General features: G+C 40.2%; 1 protein-coding gene across 8 annotated transcripts in view; it reads left to right on the plus strand.

Moving 5' to 3' along the window:
• Positions 1 to 13,869, plus strand: part of plce1 (phospholipase C, epsilon 1) — a 103,980-nt gene that overhangs the window by 55,206 nt on the left and 34,905 nt on the right. For 7 of the 8 annotated variants that reach the window (XM_047159582.2, XM_047159586.2, XM_047159585.2 and 4 more), the window contains 3 exons: positions 8,265 to 8,581; positions 13,067 to 13,212; positions 13,384 to 13,642. In XM_047159582.2, coding sequence (XP_047015538.1) covers positions 8,265 to 8,581; positions 13,067 to 13,212; positions 13,384 to 13,642 — 722 coding nt within the window. Of the gene's footprint in view, positions 1 to 2,187; positions 2,380 to 8,264; positions 8,582 to 13,066; positions 13,213 to 13,383; positions 13,643 to 13,869 lie in introns of those variants that run through there. The other variant, XM_047159587.2, reaches the window with a different exon arrangement.

Consider the following 13,869-nt stretch of genomic DNA (forward strand, 5'->3'; position numbering starts at 1 on the left):
GTGTGTGTGTGTGTGTGTGTGTGTACATATATGTACATATATATGTATGTCTGTGTGTGTGTCTATATAATATAGACTATATATATAATTACACACACACACACAGTAGTGCTTGGAAGTTTGTGAACCCTTTAGAATTTTCTATATTTCTGCATAAACATGAAATAAAACATCATATTTTCCCACAAGTCCTAAAAGTAGATAAAGAGAATACAATTAAACAAATGAGACAAAAAAATAATTTTTTAATGGGGAAATGATCCAATATTACATATCTGTGAGTGGCAAAAGTATGTGAATCTTTGTTTTCAGTATCTGGTGTGACCCTCTTGTGCAGCAATAACTGCAACTAAGTATTTGCGGTAACTGTTGATCAGTCCTGCACATCGGCTTGGAGGAATTTTAGCCCATTCCTCAGTACAGAACAGCTTCAACTCTGGGATGTTGGTGGGTTTCCTCACATGAACTGCTTGCTTCAGGGCTTTCCACAACATTTCTATTGGATTAAGGTCAGGACTATGACTTGGCCATTCCAAAACATTAACTCTTCTTCTTTAGCTATTCTTACTTTAACCGTTCTTTGGTAGAATGATTTGTGTGTTTAGGATCGTTGTCTTGCTGCATGACCCACTTTCTCTTGAGATTCAATTCATGGACAGATGTCCTGACATTTTCCTTTATAATTCGCTGGTATAATTCAGAATTCATTGTTCCATCAATGATGGCAAATCATCCTGGCCCCAGATGCAGGAAAACGGACCCAAACCATGACACTACCACCACCGTGTTTCACAGAAGGGATAAGGTTCTTATGCTGGAATGCAGTGTTTTCCTTTCTCCAAACATAACACATCATTTAAACTGAAAAGTTCTATTTTGGTCCCACAAAACATTTTTCCAGTAGCCTTGTGGCTTGTCCACATGATCATTGAACTTCAGACAGTCAGCAACCCTGCCATGCACACCATTTGTTGTTCAGTGTTCACCTGATGGTGGACTCATGAACATTAATATTAGCCAATGTGAAAGTGGCCATTATTTGCTTAGAAGTTCCTCTGAGTTCCTTTGTGACCTCACAGACTATTACAGTTCTTGCTCTTGGAGTCATATTTGTTGGTTAACCACTCCTGAGGAGAAAACCATGGTCTTCAGTTCCCTCAATTTGTACCCAATCTGTCTGACTGGGGATTGGTGGACTCTTTGAACTCTCTGTAGAGATGGGTTTTCCAGCCTGATGAGCATCAACAACTCTTTTTCTGAGGTCCTCAGAAATCTCATTTGCTCGTGCCATGATAGACTTCCACAAACATGTGTTGTGAAGATCAGACTTTGATAGATCCCTGTTCTTTAAATAAAACAGGGCGCTCACTCACACCTAATGGTCATTGATTTGAAAACACCTGGCTCTAATTTCACCTTCAAATTAACAGCTAATCCTAGACGTTCACATACTTTTGCCACTCACAGATGTGTAATATTGTATCATTTTCTTCAATAAATAAAATATAATATTTTTGTCTCATTTGTTTAATTGGGCTCTCTTTGTCTACTTTTAGGACTTGTGTGGAAATCTGATGTTGTTTTATGTCATTTATGCAGATGTAGAAAGTTCTAAAGGGTTCACAGACTTTAAAGCACCACTGTGTGTGTGTGTGTGTGTGTGTGTATATGTATATGTGTATATATTCATGTGTATATATAATGTGTGTGTGTGTGGTTAAAAAAAAAAATAATCTGTTTAATTTATTCTTCTGTTTCATTATTTTACTTTTTTGCTTGTAATGATTACAAATCAAGATAAATGTGCAATCGGTTTCATCTTAGTTTAAACCTGGATTTGGACCAAAAAAAAAATTAAAATGTCATTTTTGAGTACGGTACTTAAATATGGTCTGAGCCCCTGGAACTGGTCTGGTTAATGTCTATCAAAAGTCACAGCCTTATAAACACATGTATCAGGTTCCACCTGTTGTTTGGATGTCACTCCTGTCCATGTACAGATCACGGTGTGTGCACCAGCCCTCACACTGAGGGAGTGTTTGAATCCTGGTTTCTGGTTCCTCCCTTCTTCTCTCTGTTGCTTTAATCTGGAAGACGAGCAAGCGAAGGTACATGCGAATGTGTGTGCGTGTAGAGAGAGATAGAGCCTAACGGGGAGGCGGTGGGGGGTGGCGGGGTGGAGTGGTCGAGCTTGCGTGTGTGTGTAGTGTGTAAGAGCTTTGCAGCACGTCAGTTTGCTGGCAGTGAGGCGTTGGGCAGCTGTAGTTTAAATGTTGTTAAATGACACTCGCCGGTGCACCGTCAAGAAAAGAGCCGGAGCCACGGCAGCCGTCACCATGAAGCACTCACACTCGCACACCATGGACTACAGGCAGATAAGTAAGAGCACTATAACCTACTAGGGGAAAAAAAAAATGTCACATGGGTTTGGGGGCTTATTTGTCTGTATGTTTTTCCACCTGCTCTCAATGTGTAGATGTTCAGCTCCTGCTCTTGATCAGGCTCGGGTTCGCTTTAGAAGGTTCTCATTTTGGACTTTGTATTGAATATTGGACATGTATTATTTTTGTGTTTTGGCTCATGGCTGTGATGATTTATTGCCTCATATAATGCGTATATACTTTATCCGTGACGTGTGAAGTGTGTTAGTGTATGTGCATATGTATGTGTATTTATGTGTGTGTGTGTGTGTGTGTGTGTGTACATATATATGATTTGTATAGGTTGTACTATGAGAATGAAAGATTTATTACTTCTTGAGACACTTCAGCATCAATGGACGTTAATGACTTAACATTGCTGTTTATTGCTATATATTAATGTTCATATTGTGCTGCTTTTATTGTACATTTTGTCCACTGAGGAACGTCATCTTCCAATATGTCAGTTTTAACAACAAAAAAACCATAACGATGCTTGTTTACAGCAGTCAGGGTTAGAGCTGCTATAGTCACTCAATACGCATCAGGGAACGACAGTCATTCATTTTTTCTTAATTAATATGGCTTTTGGAACAATTAGATGTCAATGTATATTTTTCTCCTAACGGCATCCCGATGTGTGCACACTGTACAAACTGCATTGACACCTGCCAGATCACAATGCGAAACAGACATATGGAGGTGCTCAGGCTAATCCAGTTACATCCGATCACAATACATGCTGTGTGCTTTTTATGTTCTGTTTTGTTTTCAGTGTGGACAAATGCATATCCAATCATGAAAACATGCAAGGTGTAAATGGAGGCAAAAGTTTTCAGGAAAAGAAAAGTCCACCAGCCGTGCAAGCAAAATGCTGTTGATGCTGGAGGTGAAAACAGTTAGTAATCACAGTTAATAGTAATTTTTAAGGCATAAAATACATTCCTTTTTGTATAGACTGGACATCCAAAACATCAAGAGTGGGGGGGACTATAAAAATGTAATCGAACAAAACAACTAAACGTACGTTTTATTATATCTCCCGCAGGGGATTGGCAAAAGATTGGCTGATGGTTTTGTATCTTTCAAATCTTTCAAACCTAGAGGTTGAGCATTACATTAGTAGCTTCTGTTTGCACTGCTAGCTGTTGATGGGAATCGTTTGAGGAAAATGAATGTAGGCGAAAACTCATTAGCACTCTCAAGGCTGTACACCCCTATAGAATAGCTGTTGGGCTTTATGATGTATGAATTATGATTAAAAATCAGCCGGTTAGACATCATAGAGCTGGGGAAAACCAGGGCTCTTTGTAGCTGCACTCATTGGCCAGCTTATCAGGAAAACATACCATAAGTCACTTTGTAATCGGTTATTGATCGTAATCTTGTGGAAAGAGAAAGGGATCACCACATGACCTCCATTGACCCGATGAGATTTGACTGGGGGGGGTCATTCTCAGTGACCCTGACAATGCAGAGCCCTGGAAGAAAAGCAGTGGTGTTGTGTTTTGTTTTTTTTATAAACACACCCTTACTGACACTTCCTGATTGAGTAGCAATCCATCACGCAATGGATCTATAGTGCCTAACTGTACTCCTGTGAACACACAGTGTACATTGCTGCTGTTTGGGATACACATGCTACAATGCCTGTTGTGATGAGAATGGTCCATCACCGAAATGAAATCTGGTCAGATACAGACACTGATACAATCAGCACCAATGGACAGAGTAAAGGATATCTGACAAATGACACAAAGTACAGCTGCAATTACTAGCACCCATGGCGATGGGTTAAAAAAAGGCTATGAGGTGGTTAATTAGCTAAATGGTTTGGAAAGAAAGCCTTTTCTCTCTTTTTCTCCACATTCAAATGCATACTCTTCGTGTTCACTAAATATGACTGGAACTTTGACAGAGTTCAATGAGAAATAATAGATCAGCTTGACGGCAAACATTAAAGGTGGGTTTGGTGTAACAAGAAGGATTGTCATGCAGCAAAGAACTTCATCAGCACTGCTAAGTGTTCTTGAGGATCTGTGTTGAGGGGCTGTTTCAGCTCCAAATGCCCTTGTTAAAATACATGGCATCATGGACTCCATTAAGTACTAGGAGATTTTAAATGAAAACCTGGCGACCTCTGCCAAGAAGCTACAAGTCAGTTGTGGTTAGGTCTTCCAGCAGGACACTAAGCCAATACGCATGTCCAGAATGCAGGAATGTCTATAATTGTGGCATAATGTATTGTTATTTTTTTTTTTTTTTTTTTTTAAATTTAGAATAAATTTACTTCAGCTATAGGATAGAATTCTCTAATTAGACACACAGGTAAAACAGGATATGAAAAAAATGTCTATCTTTATCAAGGGTGCCAATAATTCTGGAGCCGACTGTACAGATTGTCAGATGAACTGCTGTTGTTTTTTACCTAAGGGTGACCTGGTATATATTAATATGTACAGTCCTGTCTGAAACTATTGGAACGGCGAGGCCAATTCATTTGTTTGTGCTGTACACCAAAGACATTTGGGTTTGAGATCAAAAGATGGATATGAGACGAGAGTTTAGGATTCCAGCTTTTATTTCCTGGTATTTTCATCCAGATGTGTTAAACGACATAAAACATAGAGCCCTTTTGTATCAGACCATCCAATTTTTAGGTGAGCAAAAGTATAGGAACAGAAGTCTTGAAATAAATTAAAGTAAAACGCTTCATATTTGCTTGCGTATCCCTTGCTTGCAATAACTGCATCAAGCCTTCGACTCATTGACCACCAGATTGATTTTTTTTTTTTTCTTGTTTTTTTTTCTTTCTTTTTTCTTCCTCATGTGATGCTTCTCTTGCCCCTGCCCTGTGGAGGTTGTTGGTGATGTTACTGACCGTTGTTTTTGGGGTTTTCAATGTTTCTCTCATCAGTTGTTGTTGTTGTTTTCCTTGGCCAACCCTTTTGGTGTCTGTCGCTCACTACACCAGTACCACTTCTTTCTTGTTGTATTGGCAATGCCCAAAGTTTGTGCAATGCCTCCTGATTTATTTTCCACCGATTCTCTTCTCTCAGCTTCAAAATGGTTTGCGTTTCTCCCATAGACAGCTCTCTGATCATGTTGGCTTATCCTTTTTAACCAAAGGCTAAAACCAAAAGTAGATGTTCGGCGCTATTTCTTGTTTAATCATTGACTCTGACAGGACACACCCGGGTACCAAGACACCTGTCAGTCATGTGTTCCAATAATTTTGCTTGCCTACAAATTAGGTGGTCTGATGTACAAAATGTGCCATGTCGTTTAACCCATCTGCACCAGGGGGAAAAGAGCTAAAATTATCATATTCGTCTTTTGATCTCAAACCCAAATGAATTGGCCTTGCTGTTCCAATAGTTTCAGAGGAGACTGTACTGTATATTAATGTGTAACTGATAATATAGCAAGTAACTATAGCTCAAAAGCAGGTTTACTTAAGGAACATACATAATAAAGACGCATGATATGTGAAGAGCATTGCTTGTGCTGTGTCATAGCCCACTGGATATTGCCTTTACAGCGGACATGAGCGTGTGAAGCGTTGACTAATTTGAGGTTAAGAATGGGAAGCACTCGCCGCCAAGCACAGAGATCCTTTTACAGCATGCTGCAGGCATGGCTTGAAATGCTTCGTTTTCAGCTGGCACATACTCATTTTGAATCTGGCGTCAGTGTTTCCTAGGATACCTGAACGTTGAGACAAGACCCTCACGACCCCTACTGTTTCGGTCATGTATTTTCCTTTTATAAGTGTTATAGCAATCATGGTCTGAAAATTTCACCGGTTTCCACCAAGGACAATTTAACTGCAATGTTAAACGAGTGCTGGCCCAGAGTGTATTCCAACCTTTCATAGTGAGGCTTTATTACAGAAGGACATGCTGAGCACTGAGTAATTTACTGGAGGAAAATCACATTCATCAGTGTTGCTTGTACTCGAGGCTTATCATAATGCTATCCTTTTTTTTTTTTTCCCCCCGCATAATGCTCTCATTTAATGGCGTTCGATAATGATTGTGAATGGCTTGCTATTACACACGTGTCTCTGATTCAGGACACAAAACATATTGCACTGGTAAGTTTGATTCATTTCTTTTTAAATGACTGTAGCACAACCTGATTCGACTCCTAGGTCCTCCTATTGGTTGTGTGAAATGTTTTAAAGATTAAAGTGCTATATTCGTAATCAGGCTCAATGCATTCATCTTAATTCTATTTTTTTTTTTTTTTCGTTAGTACTTGTACTGTGGGAAATTCTGAAGTGTACAGATCAAGGGGTCATTAAGCGCCCACTTTGGGTAGAAATCCACATACAGATATGAATATTTGGATGACTGAACAGACACCGGTATTGGCATTGAGTTGCACCCCTGGTGTATGTGTGTGCTTTTGTACTTATGTATGTGCACACACCAGGACCGATCGCAGGACATCCTCTCAGGCAGCTCTGATTATTCCGAAATCGGGATCATCCGGCCACGAGCCCTCTCTGATGCCCCCGAACAGCACATGAATAAAGATGGTGAACGCTGCTTTATGTAGCTTAATGAAGCACATTCAGTTCCAGACCATTTGGCTTACATCAAAAGGTGCCATGTGGAGATGGAGTGGAGTGCAGGGCAGCTGCACGTGATGGCTAACGAGACCTCAGCGATGTGTTTAAGCAATGCTTCGCCAGATATACGCCGGCCTTTGAGGACGCTCACCTTTCTTGGACATGTTTCCCAACACGTGTATTGTATTCTACAGAGGCACAGTTTTAAGGGCCCTAATGCTAAACTGATATGCCTGATTTGTTTTGTTTTCTGATTATCGTCAATGAAGTTGTGGAAAAAAATGCTTACATTCTGATTACATCATTCAGTAACTCAGTATCACAGTATTGGACAGACCCGTAGGAAGCTCCTCCTATGCATTTCCTTTCCTCATATATTCTCCAGTTTTGCTCGTTTCCTCGCATCTACAGGATGCACAAATCACGCAGTCTCTGTGCGTTATTTCCCTCCTGTTCCTGCGGTCTCCAAGGCTCTGCGTACTACAGGGAGAACCAGCAGCGTAGACCATGACAGCTGACGCTGACCAGGCGTCTCATGCTGGGTGTTTATTTTATTTTATTATTTTTTTTTCTGCTCCATTTCGTCGCCCTTGGCTGACCATACCAACAAAACAACTCTTGGATCCGTATCTCGGTCTCGAACACAGGAAGGAGCGAAGATATGTAAATATGTCCTTGCCTTAATGAGAGATGATTATGTGCAGAGACGTTTTGAAAGCTTCATCAATGTCAGTGTTTGGTTGGCGCACATAATAAACGAGGGTCGTGCCCCATCATGCTTTATTTTTATTCCCATCGATCACTTAAAAGTCTGCCAAATCGCCTTATGCCTTTACTTAAAATAAATAAATAAATAAAAAGTCTGTTGTGTCTGTTAGACATACACAGTGTGTTTAAACTATGTAGAGTCCAGGTTCGTATAAAATGTCCAGTAGTAGTAAGTCAAGGTGATTTGGTGTTTATAATCACAATTCGTACAAGAACCTTCATCAGATGTATTTCCCACTTAAACGGTGTGGAATTTCTAGGTATCTACTGTATACCTCAAAGTGTGACTCAGTTGTACAATGCTGCAAAACCAAAGGTCATCAGAGTCTGAGAAGAATCAATTAAACCCCTTGGATTATTTCAGCACTGGTCCATTTGCCTGGACGTACTACTAACGCACAGTGAATGTGTTCTTTCTCTCTCTCTCAGTACGCTCACTCTCTGTCTCCAAGTGATGTGCATCTTCTCATCTTCTCTGCTTTTCTCTCTCCTCATCTCAGAACGGCAGCTGTGTGGCTCCACGGCCAGCTCCGGCTCACTCTCGTCTGGCGTGATGGGGATCAGTAAGGAGCTGGCTGACCTGCGGCAGCTCATCCAGTTCCCGGAAGAGATTGCCAGCATCCTGACGGAGCAGGAGCAGCAGCTGTACCGTCGTGTGCTCCCACTCGACTACCTGTGCTTCCTCACACGTGACCTGGCCAGCCCCGATTGCCACAAGAGCCACCCACATCTCAAGGCCTCACTATCAGCGCCTGTCATGCCTACCCAGAGTTCCCAGCACAATGTGGTAGAGGACCTAGTCGCTCGCTTCAATGAGGTCAGACTTCGGGTTTCCTTAATGTCATGTTGTCTTAAGTCGGGTACGAAAAATATTATTGCGTCAAGCTCACCTTGTTTGTTTATGCGGACCCATTTGATGGGCCTCGGGTCTATTGTTGAAGGATCTTCAATGTATAATCTGACACGGAGAACACATTTCCATATAGTCTGGGTGAGAATTTGGTGAAGATTTTATCATGTCATATATTGTGACAAGAAATGAACTGTACTTAGAGTGTAAAACCAGCTTTTCTTTGCTCAGGAACAGTACTGCATGTACAGTTGTGATCATATTACACATAACAGATGTTTACATATAGTGCACAAGACACAATAATAATTGAATTTACACAAATTAACCAGTTCAACCGTTTACATAAGCTTGTTTCTTAATACTGTGTGTCGTGGCTGTATGATATCGAGATCCATCTTTTCACACTGAGGACGACTGAGGGACTCGTACACAACTATTACAAAAGGTGCAAACATTCACTGATACTCAAGAAGGCAACACGATACATTAAGAGCCAGGGGGGTGTAAACTTTTGAACAGGATGATGGATCTCTGCATCATATATCCGCTGTTGGAAAGGGGTGAAATATGCAGAAGATTCTGGAAAAGTAAAGATTGTGCAGGACCTGGAGGATTTCTCTGAAGAACAGTGGGTGGTTTAACTGCTCAGGACAAACAGGGGACTCATGAAGAACTCTCACAAAACATAAACACGGTCGTGGATCATCCAGGTAACGACACACAGGATTAATAATAATTAATAATCAAGCATGTGTAAACTTTTGAACTGGTTTATTTGTGTAAATTCAGTTATTATTGTGTTTATATGTAAACATCTGTTATGTGAAATAGCTCATTCAGGACAAAACACAATGCAATTTTTATGATCCCTCTTATTATTATTTTCTGAGTATTAACATTTTGCAGATTCCGCAAGGCGTATGTAACCTTATGACCTCAACTGTATTAATGATAAATCAAGTGCAAAAAAAAAAAAATACCCAGTCATTTGTTCTGAAACAATCCTGGTAAAATTTGCCTCCTTATTTATACTTGCAATCTTAAGGGCTTTTCAAATGCTGTTTCATCTCATGAATGAGTTAGCAAGAGAAAATATGACCTAGCATGTGACTTATGCTCTGAACAAAGAGCTGTAGCAAATGTATTTTTATGCCTCTGCGTTGCCCTTCCGTCCGAGATTTCTTTTAACGCAATGTCTCAAGAACGAGTGGTGGAAGGTTTGTAGGATTTATATGAAATGATCATCATAACCAGCAGATGATTAGATTTTGGAACTGGTTTAAACGAGGTCAAGGTCACATCAAGGTCAAATATCTGAAATAGTTTTTCCTCAAGAGCTTTCTTTGTGTATGAAGTATATTGTAAGGGTAACTCTGGCTAACAAATAACAAGAGGGACTTGACTTGCTGGTTGAGGAGGCTACTGAGCATTGAGTTCATTAGTTTTTTGGGTTTTTTTTTATAAACCTTGACAGAAGCACTACAGGGCATCTGGCTGGGACGAGAGGTGTACGTTGGGACTGGGATCCTGTTGGTGTGGCTGTGGCCATGCTGACAGTGCTGGCATTTCTACCTCTGGTTTTATGTCGATTTTTATTTATTTATTAATTTTTATTTTTATAGTGTTTCTTGAGGTATAGTGATATGGTTCATAAAATAAAATAAAAAAGAGTAGAAAAAAATTTAAGCCATGTTCACTTTAAATCTAAATACAGATATGAATTAGAGTATAGATGCAGATAAGAATTGTGTTACAACCCTAGAAAGCACAAAGCTGTATAATAATTAATTTAATATATTAAATAACATTTCTACCATAGGGATATATTAATCCCATTTTGAGATTTCCAATACAATATAAATATTACAAGTCTGAGTATGAACTCCTATTCAGAATTGATCCTCACCGTCACCAAGCTTACCACGTGCAACTTCCTGTGAAAGGGAGAGACCCACTTCTTAACACATTTTGCTTCCGGTCTTCTCACCTAAATCAACAAAGTACGGAGTTATGACCATAAACTTATAAATCTCGTGCACAGCTTCTGCAGGATTTCAACCCAGTGGCAACAACTACACGGTAGATCCTCCGAGCCTTTGTTTAGTCTGTGTAGCTTGCTGTAATAGCTGAATATAATATAATGGCTTGTTAGCTAGCTTGGTTTCAGGGATGTTTGGATTAAGGAAATTTTATTTGACTTCTAGACAAGAACTTGAGGAAATGGGATAGAAGTACTCGGAGATCTGGATTTTAGGCAACTGGTACGAGTTTCTTTACACTAAATAAATCCCAACATGCGTTTATTACAGTTATAAATACTGGAATGTATGAAAGGTGCTGGCCCGAAAAAAGAAAAGCCTCTCTGCTTTTGAACTGGACACGCAAGAAGTGAGAGTGATGTCATGTTTGAGTTGCGTGTCTGCATATCAGCTGGGGTTCATTATAATAAAACAAAAACAGAGGTGGGAGGAAAAGTGTTTTCTATTATGCATCATTGGTGGTGGACTTCGAAACTCATGCAGCAAAGTGCGTCAGTCTTTGAAGCAATCACCATCTCGCTTCATTTCACGCAGGTTTGCCCCTAGTAATTAATATGCATACTCGTGAGCGTAAGAGCGCAGAATAGTCTGTGTACATTCTGGTGATTTTTCTATTTTCCTGTCGGGAACAGAAATGAAGCAATAAAACCTGGTGGTGTTTTGATTATTTCATTTAAAATCCAGGCATGTGAAACCAAAAAGCACTATTTTTATTTATTTATTCATTTCTTTTAGTACGAGATATCAGATATAGCACAGACGATATTTTAAAGCGACTTGTTTCTTTTGCTCGTAAAGGAACTAAAACAGAAAAATTGTCCTTTTTTTCCTGCAAAATGTGGATCTCATGTATTTTTGTGGAGGACAAAACTGTTCTCGTCATGTTTACAATCGTTTAAATATATGGTTCCAAGATGACACCAAAAGCTAGATAAAAGCAAGAGTCATTACGGCGAATTAAAAATGAGTTGTTTGGGGTTTTTCTTAATTTTTTTTTGGAGTTTTTTTTTTTTTTTTTTTTGAGTTTCTCTTGCCTGGATTTTGAAACCCCAATCAAAGAACAAATCACGTTTTATTGTTTTAATATCTGTTACTGACACGAATTTACAGGATGTCCCAAAAGTCCACGTCAGTCGTGTCTTTGTCAGTGGATGTTCGTGGACGTCCACTTCTCGGTCGGTCCGCAACACTCCCAGTCTTTGAATTTGTTAAGAAGTTTGGGAACAGTGTCGTGTGTGCGATGTGCTCGCCATGTTTCCTAAAGTTAAAGTCCATCGCAATATTGCACCAGCTTCCCGATCCAGCCATAAGAATGCTTTCAATACGTTTTTTTTTTTTTGGTTTTTTTTTTTTTTTTTTTTTTTTTTTTGGTCAGAGGTGTTCTTAAAGGCTATCTGGGGAAAAAAGAAGTCAAATAATATAGTTAGTAAGATAAAAAGTAAGTATGTAACATTTTGGAAGACATTTTGCTGAAAAGTGTTCGTTTCCCCTGTGTACGGAGACTGTTGGGACACCCTGACCCAAGAGTACATGGAGCCAAAACACTCCTGTCAATCAGTCTTGCACCTCTCCCGATTTTGCAATAATTCCCTCAGTAGACTCTACAGCGATCCTGCATTTATGTCTCTGAACCAGATCCACAAGCCTCCCTGTGAAGCAATGGCACCGCTGTGTAATCTGCAGGATCACATAACAGGAATACGTCTCGTCCTCATGCCATGACCCCTCATGTCCTCTCTAAACTGGCAGCTGTGTTCCTCCTAGTTGGAATCCTAAGTGTGTCAGGGAAGTTTTATTGTTCTCTGGTGGAACTGAAGAGTCGGGTTGATCAGAGGAATGCTGTCGAGGTGATATGAGCTCGGCCGCGTTAAACATCCCCATCAAACTGCACCGACTGGACTGTTTATGTAACGAGGCAGTTTTTTTTATTTATTTTTTTTTTAATAGCTAAAGCACATGAGCATTTCTTTTTACAGCATATAAAATATTCAGAGGAATGACACATTTTGGGCAACTGCTCGGTTTCTTGACCTTTTTTTTTTTGTAATAGAAGATTTTACTGGCTTAAGAGATACCTAGAACATCATCCTTCATTAACGTTTCGTTCAGTCCTAAGCGGTTTTAAGGACAGCACAGAGTTTCATAAGTATCTTTCTGGAGAACACAAGAACATTTTTTTATGGAAAGCAACTTTTGCAACAGCGTTTCGCACCCTCGGCCTCGTTGAGGAATAAGCACATCAGCAGATGAATGCACAGTAGACATTAATGATCTAGTTCTTTAAATGTCGTAGTCATGAGCTAAAAGGGTCAAGGGTATGTTCGCACATCGGAGATGAGATCCAGCTTTTGTTCTGGTACCTTCTGTATTTAGCGCATTGTATTTAATGAAGGTTTTTTTGTGTTTGTAGGTCAGTTCGTGGGTGACCTGGCTTATCCTGACTGCTGGCTCGATGGAGGAGAAGAGAGAAGTCTTTTCATACCTTGTTCATATAGCCAAATGCTGCTGGAATATGGGCAACTACAATGCAGTGATGGAGTTCTTGGCAGGTCTTAGGTATGGCTTCACATTGCTTGGTTAAAAAGAACGACAGTAAAATGCTCTTCTGCGGTAATATTGCAGCTTGCTTAGGTGCATGTGAGGTGCATACCTCGCGAGTCCATTTCACCTATTTGTGGTGATGTTCACGTGCCGAGGTATGAAGTTTCGCACTTTGTTGTCACCTAGATCTCGCAAAGTGTTGAAGATGTGGCAGTTCATGGACCAAGCAGACATCGAGACCATGCGAGGCCTGAAGGACGCCATGGCCCAGCACGAGTCCTCGTCAGAATACAAGAAGGTGGTGAATCGCGCCCTGAACATCCCCGGTTGTAAAGTAGTGCCCTTTTGTGGAGTGTTCCTCAAGGAGCTTAGCGAGGCTCTCGACGGAGCGGCGAGCTTGATTGGGCTGCGTCCTGCTTTCGATTCTCAAGAGGACTCGATCGAGGTAAGGGCTCATCCCAGTTAATGACCGTTGGACGAAATTTAATCTCTTTGCATGAATTTAATGTTTGAACAGGCCATAACCATCATAAAATGGTGCTTAATGTTGTTATGGCTGGCTGCGGTTGAGAGATGATTTTCTTACCACCTTCATAAAAGCCAGCTTAAAAGCCTTCAGAAAAAAGCCACCAAATTGATTTAGCTGGAAAACACACACTTGGTCATTCTAAT

This window comes from Ictalurus punctatus, chromosome 13 (assembly GCF_001660625.3).
Source record: "Ictalurus punctatus breed USDA103 chromosome 13, Coco_2.0, whole genome shotgun sequence".
NCBI classification, from domain to species: Eukaryota; Metazoa; Chordata; class Actinopteri; order Siluriformes; family Ictaluridae; genus Ictalurus; species Ictalurus punctatus.